The sequence below is a fragment of the Erpetoichthys calabaricus genome, chromosome 5 (genome assembly GCF_900747795.2).
Source record: "Erpetoichthys calabaricus chromosome 5, fErpCal1.3, whole genome shotgun sequence".
NCBI classification, from domain to species: Eukaryota; Metazoa; Chordata; class Cladistia; order Polypteriformes; family Polypteridae; genus Erpetoichthys; species Erpetoichthys calabaricus.
In genome coordinates this window covers 251,567,342-251,574,549 of record NC_041398.2, presented here as the reverse complement: position 1 = coordinate 251,574,549, position 7,208 = coordinate 251,567,342, and the positions used below count along the sequence as shown (strand labels likewise).

The following is a 7,208-nucleotide window of genomic DNA, read 5'->3' as shown; positions in this document are numbered from 1 at the left end:
CAAGATAATGCCCAGCCAGAATATAGCACCTTTTAAAAGGGTGAACCCAGGCAGGTGAGAGGGGACACTCAGGGTGACACTGAGAGAGACTGACCTTTGCTGTTTTATATAGTGCCTTACACTTGGGGTCTTCCCTTTCAATGATGTAACACTGGCATTGTGCTGTGCTCAGGGTCACACGGGACAGCAGGGCGCCTCATAGGCACACTCGCCTGGCTAATAGTGGCACTGCATGGGATAGCAGATGACACCCCTGGGAGCCCCCAAGAAGACCCCCGTTTCGAGCGCAGAAGGTGACAAACGCTCCTCTGTGTCAGCCTGAATGTATGGGGGGATTGTGTGCCATGGCTGCCGCTTAGTTAAGTCCGTGCCCACCAAGTCTGGGCGAGGCACAAAGAGGCGCTTGTGCTCCTGCAGGCGTCCATTGCGCTGGCCGAAGGCGATCGGGGTGCGCAGGTGAGCTCGGCGGGCGCCTTTAGGGGGCTACGCGGGGGGCGCTTTAACGACTTTTTGGGCTCCGCCGGGTCCGTTTTGTTCAGATTTTCGTGCATCTGAGGCACCGTCTGCAGCCGCGACCCCGGTAAGCCACGAGACGGCTGCCCATCCGCCCGTCTGCCTTTTGCACATTGTGGCACCAACCGTCGCACGGCAGCAGAGCCAGCCCGCTGCATGGCACATTGGCGGCTCCGACGACCACACAGTTCTCATTGTTGCTTTTGTGTTTCCAGACTGGGAAAGAATGAAAGCATCGGTGGCTTTCCTCGCCCTCCTCGCCACCCTCGTGGCCACAGACGCCATGCCCACCGGCCGCCCGTCCTGCTACAAGAAGGTCCTGCGTGAACGGAACTGTCACGGCGGGCACCTCCGCCCGCTGCAGCCCGAGCTCGCCGACCACTTGTGGCAGGGAGACGCCTGCGAGGTCATCTGCTACTGCAACTTCAGCGAGCTGCTCTGCTGCCCGAGGTGAGTGGGCGCCGCCATCGACCCGGGGGGGGGGGGGGTCATCCTGCCGCTGGGGGGGCTCACTGTGGCGACAAAGAGTCGATTAAACGGCACCTCGCTCAGCGGGGCGGAAGGCCGCCTCACCTGTCATCTGTCGTGAGCGGCGACATTCGTGACGCGCTTTAAAAATAAAACCAAGTGGATGCGCACTCGTTTGTCCGCCGTCCAAAATAAGAAGCCATGCCAGGCAGGGGGCAGCGCGCTGATCGCAGTGCCAGCTTTCACATCAGTGCCAGTTCTACGACGTGGTTTGGGTTCTTTTAACGGACTAACAACTCGATCGAAACGACATGTGAGATGGCACAGAGCTGAACTCGCGCGTCAAACTCTTCATTTTATCGATATTCGAAATTCGGGGGGATATCAAAGATGCTAGCGCTGATACGGGAAGCCCCCAATCCCGTCCGCGATCATTGTGAACACAAGCCGGGGGTCTCAGATGACAGAAGGCGGTGAAGTCCAGCCTGCCGCTTCTCTCTGAGCCCACAAGCAAGTCGACGGCATTGCCAGCATGAAAAAAAAAGTCGTTAAGCCAATCGCTGCCCCCCTAAATGATCGAGGAAGACCCCCGCGTTAACATCTGCAGAGCGCCATGCGACGAGTACGCCACTGTCATATGCCGTTTGGTATGGCCGGGTTAATGCGTGGGATGCGCCACCTGTTGGAATGACAGAGGCACAGCAACCAGATGGGGACACAGACGAACACACTGACAGACACGTGACCTTTTCTTGAGGTGGATTATGCGTGATGCTCGTTACCAATCCCAGAATGCACTGCCATCTCTTACACTTTAATGTTCTCCTCCACAGTCCACTGGAGATGCGGACAGAGGTGTCTGCCCATGTGCCCTGCCATGGACTGGCACCTTGCTTGAGAGTCACTCCTGACTTGGGCCTGCTGCTTGCTTGGATTGGCGCCAGCATGCCCGCGGCCCTGCCCAGGGTGAGCAGATTTGGAGGGTGGACAGGTGCTCGGTGGTTCTGTAATGGCACTTTATTGGGTATTGTGGACCCTCATTGACCCTTTGCTTGATTTGAAGTTTGGGCTTTGCAGGCTCGTCACACGCGGACTGAACGGCAGGATCCCGAGAGATGAAGCCCACCTGAGCGGAGGCCTCCTCACTGTGTGTGGCAGGTGAACCTTTACAGGTCTGCCAGCGTCTCTGCTTGCTTATTTATGACCCAAGTTACGCGGAGGGTCTTTCTGGAACCTTCACCTGGATGGGTCTTCTGGGAACCAAAAATGGCACCCCATGGCAGAGATGCCACTGTATTTGAAACCCACCCTTATTCTCATTCATGAATTTACTGTGAACCATCATGGGTGGTGGGGGTCCATCTTCAATCGTTCTGAATGCAGCACAACCCTCCAGTCCCCCTTGGTGACCCAAACGTGATCATCTAAGTGACGCCCACCTGTGAAGCCACCATGGCCCTATGATGTCACTCTGAAGAGCCACTTTGGCACCTTAACTTCTCAGAGTGTAGACGGAGGGACAACAGAAGGAATCTCAGGTGCTGGCGTAGTTTAGACATTTGGGTGACACGGTGGTCCACCAGTAGCTCTGCAGTTTTGGCACAAGATGCCGAGGGTCCAAATCCCAAAGACCCCTGCATTGAGTTTAGGTGTTCTTAATAATAATAATTCTTTGCGTTTATATAGCGCCTTTCTCACTACTCAAAGTGTTCAGCAATTGCAGGTTAAGGGCTCAACAGAGCAGAGTCTCCATTGGCATTTATGGGATTCAAACCGACAACCTTCCGATTGCCAGTGCAGATCCCGAGCCTCAGAGCCAACACTCCTACAGTTCTTGTCATGTCCACCCCCCACAGCTCCAAGGTAGCAGCTTGGTGATGTGCTGACCCCGTGGTGGACTGGCGTCCTGTCCAGGTGTTGTCACTCCATGTGCCCAGTGGTTCCTGGGTGGACTCCCACTTCCCCGCGGCTCCGCTTGTCCATTAAATCTACAATGGCTGAAGTGTGTGGACTGCTGACTGGCACTCACTGCCCCTCCGAGTGTCGTCTCTGCACTGAAGTCAAAGTCAGTGAGCGAGTCAAAGTCGAATAATTGTCACAGACCTCCGCGGTGACATCTGTCATCTGCTCTTTGGTATGGAATCACTAAAGCAGGGTTACCATTTGTGATGCGCCATCTGTTGGAATGACACAGACACTTCCCCTGTTATGAGACCCACCTGGCGGTCCCCTATGGACCTCTGAAGATCAGATGGGACGGTTTAGACACGATAATCAACACGTGTGCCATCGATTGGCCCCCACCGGTGTGTTGTACACGCTGCTAGACCGGGGGAGGGATTTCCAAATGACTTCAAAGTGGCACAGTTTTATTTATCAAAAAATGCCACTATGCCACCCGGTTAGGGCAGAAAGGCACAAAGTTGGTGCCAACCTGAGTTACTGGGGGGTCGACTTCATGTAATTAAGTGTCACCAGGGATGGGGGGAGGAGCCTATTTCAACAGCACCGGGCAGAAGGCAGGAATCTGACAGGGGTGCCAGTTCATCACAGGGGGTGCACCCCCCCTCACAATGACTTAAATCTGAAATCAGCAATCAACGTAATGTGCACGAGTTTGGGATCACAGCAGGAAAACCCACCAGACACGGGGGTTTCTTTAGGAGGTCCACATAGTCTGACACTCAGCCCATCCCCAATTATGCCCAGGACCAACGAGTAACCCCACACAGGATGCCAGACTGCGCCCAGTCACCTGTACAAAGAGAACTTGAAAACACCAAACCCAAGACATGCCCACCCAGTGCCCACCCCCGGGTTGTTGTTCCTGTAAATTCCATTGGATGGACAAACATCCGTTAACTTGATCTTTGTGTCCTCACTGTAGGCGGGCCTGTGACACCTTCAGAGAGAGTGACACACAGAGGAGCCAATCGGAGAAGCTTGGGGGCGGGGTCTCTGCCTTTGTGTCCTCACTGTAGGCGGGCCTGTGACACCTTCGGAGAGAGTGACACACAGAAGAGCCAATCGGAGGGGCTGGGGGAGCAGGGTCTCCACCCTTGTGCTGGGCTGGCCTTGTGGTTGCTGCACTTCTATGCTGATCCTTGTCATTTGAGGTTTCCATGGATACTCGATGAACTCTTTGGTCCACTTGCACCTTTTTTTAATTTTTATTTCTTTCTCTTTTTTAGGTTTTTAGTTTGACTTTTGCACTTTTTTGGCATTTTTGCCTTCCTCGTTGTTGGAGGGGCTTTCCTGCCTCACTAACGCAGACTACTGGGGGTCTAATCAGTCTCAGGATTATTCAGATGATGCCAAGGAGCATAGCTCTGGCTCAGGCATGATGCCCGATGGGTGACATGAAGGGCTGGAATTGGATTTGGGCAGCTGGGGGGGCTCAGCCTGGACAGCAGCTTTTGGCTTGAGGGGCATGAAAGCACCCGATGCCCTGGTGGCACTTCTGTGGAGTCTGTGGGGGACATTTGACCAGGAAGGTGAGCGCCTCTGGGCACCAGAAAGGCCAGCCAGTCTCCAGCTGAACCTCAGACACGGGGGGATATCATGCTGGACCCCGTTTTCGGCCCCCCTGCCTGTTCTTCAGGCCTACTCCCCCAGTTCGTCACTTGACTTCAGCTCGATTTCACGTTGTCTTCTGCTTGACTGACTCGGGTGCCACTGGGTGGTGTCGTGTTGTCATGGTGACACTTGAGTGGTCACCCTGCAGTTAGGACGTGGCAGAGGGATGTGTGGCAGACCCCGAGTGCCTTATGGCGGCCATGTGGTGCTCGTCCACCTACACCGTCCAGGGTGGGTGTCGAGTGGTCTGGAGGACCTCTGGCAGCTTTGTCCCCTTTTCACTTTGATCTTCTGAGCCACTTGTCTCTCTTTGGCACGGACACTTTTTTAAACTTATTTTATATCGCGCCCTGCCACGCTCACGAGTTGCTCCTCCACCCCTGGACTTCGATTCACGTTGGCTCGTTGAATTTGCAAAGCCACTGCAAGGCGCTATATAAAGAGTGGTAAGCCACTGCTGCTGCCCTGAAGACGTGCCCCGAGGCGCGTGACTTCACTTTATAGCGCCTTCCCAGCGAGGCCCTCTTAACTCCACCTCTCTTCTTTTTCAGGGACATCTTCTTTGGACCGAAGATTTCCTTTGTGATTCCCTGCAGCCCCCCGTAGACGAGGAGGGAGAAAGGCTGCTGCCAAAGGAAGACAAGAAGCCTGCATCCCCTCCCTGGTCACCTGCCACGCTGGCCCCTTCACGCCGTTGAAGTCCTCAGGGTCAGCAGCACGTCACAAATCCTGGTGGCTGACTGTCCTGCTGCTCTGCTTCATGTGGCTGCTGGTGGCTTCTCCTCCCTGAGCGCTTTGCTGGTCTGTCTGATAAATAAAATTTCAGCACCAAGGTGTGCCAGGCTGTTTGTCTTCTCTGTCACCCTATGTGTCACCTTCTCTGTCACCCTCACCCTGCAGGAGCTCATCAGGACACTGGAGGTGGCTGCAGTGAGGCGCGTCAACCCGCCTGGACTCCTCGTGTGATGTCCGTTGGGAATCAAGGGTCACAATAATCGTTGGTGTGGACAGTCACTCAGGAATCCCAAGACGTCCTCGTCACTCACCTCAGCTCAAGTGTTTGTAACAAATCTCAGCGATGGCCGCTCGCTGCTTCCTCCTGCACTGCCATCCACCTTGCCAGCCTGTCCAGGTCACATGCCAGCACTCCATGACGTGACAGCGCCACTGTGTCTGTCAGGCCAGCAACCCTGACCTCAGCGTCTGCCCCAAACCTCCCACACTTCACACTGGGACACTTGGGGACACTGGACCTCCACCAGCAGAGCCACTCGAGCTGCCTGTGCCCAAGGTGGATGTTTCTCGATGTCACCTTTTGGCTCTTCGTTGCAACTTTTGGTGGCCGGTGATGACATGTCATGGTGGCAAAGTGACCTCAGTGCGGCCAGACAGGACCCCACAGTGACGCACTGTGCCTGCCAAATAAAATAATCACAAATGTGCAGGCAGGTGGGTGGGCAGAGTGGATGGGCATGGGGCACCATCTCCAAAGTGCCACACAGCTTGCCCAGAATGTGTCCTCGCTGCCATTCACATAATTAACAAGGGAGGGAATAAATAAACAAGGGGCCGGAATTTACAAATAATTATAACTGGCTTGGCCAGAACAGTCTGACGGCGTCACCAAAGAAAGCCCCCCAAGGAACACCAACTGAGTGGCACAGGAAACGAGCAGACGGAGCTCCCGACCCAAATCTCTGCACGTCTCGATGGCGGGGTCTGCACCGGAGGAATTCATCTGACCAGGACGGGGGCCGCCACTGAGTCACCACAGTCATCGGAGTAAAGGGGACAGGGGACAGTGTGACGCCACTGTGGCTGAGGAACACTGAAACGAGAGTGGAGAAAAGGCCATCTCTAAGTGATACAGCGCCTTTCCTGCTCCGTCCGTCAGTCTATCGTTTATAGCGCCTTTCCCATCTCACTCTTTTACAGTTTTTTATATTTTTCTGTATATCATATAGCGACTTTCATGTCTCCCTCTCCACCTGTCGCCCTGTTAGTGCCAGCTGCCTGCTTGTCTTGGGCACAGAGTCCAGCAAACCTGTCACTTCCTCAGGGACACCTGCTGGAGACTAAGAGAATGGCAGTCAGAAGAGATGTGGGCACCCGAGCCGTGGAGCGGAAACCTCAAGGAGCTTCATGGAGGACCTGCAGGGGACAGGAGCCGAAGAGATGGGCGTTTGGCAAACATCACCATGCGGGCAGTCTAACGAGTCACAATGGATTCAGACTCCCTTCAGTATTATATAGCGCCTTTCACCTTGTTCTCTTCAGCACCTCATATTTGCCCTTCTCTTATAAACGGCTCCTTATGGTTTCTGTTACTAGCAGTGGCCATCATATTGGCGCCTGCAGTGGGAACTTCATACCTGCATGTTTAACTAGCGTGGCACACGACGCCAGGCTCTAATGCCACGACAAAAAAAAGAAGTACTCAAATACAATTCTTTATGTATTATGCTATATAGCGCCTCTCACATCATTTTCTTTTGATAATTCCTGGTGTGGCCTGTGGGGGGGGCTCTGCCAAACCTAAAAAATCCCAAAGAAACTACAAACATAAGGCAAAGAAAAAGGTCCCAGCGACTAAAGACGATGAGAAGAAAGAGGACATGGGGACATAAATGACAAGAAAGGCAGGCAGGGTG

At 54.2% G+C, this 7,208-nt stretch overlaps 1 protein-coding gene across 1 annotated transcript; it reads left to right on the top strand.

Moving 5' to 3' along the window:
• The first annotated feature begins 246 nt into the window (after positions 1-246).
• On the top strand, positions 247-5,387 carry LOC114642167 (scrapie-responsive protein 1). The gene is made up of 3 exons (XM_028791151.2): positions 247-456; positions 729-963; positions 5,109-5,387. The coding sequence occupies exons 2-3, from the start codon at positions 740-742 to the stop codon at positions 5,161-5,163; spliced, it is 279 nt and encodes a 92-aa protein (XP_028646984.1). The 5' UTR covers positions 247-456; positions 729-739; the 3' UTR covers positions 5,164-5,387.
• Positions 5,388-7,208: the final 1,821 nt, after the last annotated feature.

Coding starts and splice junctions, on each gene's coding strand:
- LOC114642167 (XM_028791151.2), top strand. CDS start 740: ATGAAAGCATCGGTGGCTTTCCTCGCCCTCCTCGCCACCCTCGTGGCC. Junction 964..5,108: donor GAGCTGCTCTGCTGCCCGAG/GTGAGTGGGCGC, acceptor CTTCTTTTTCAG/GGACATCTTCTTTGGACCGA.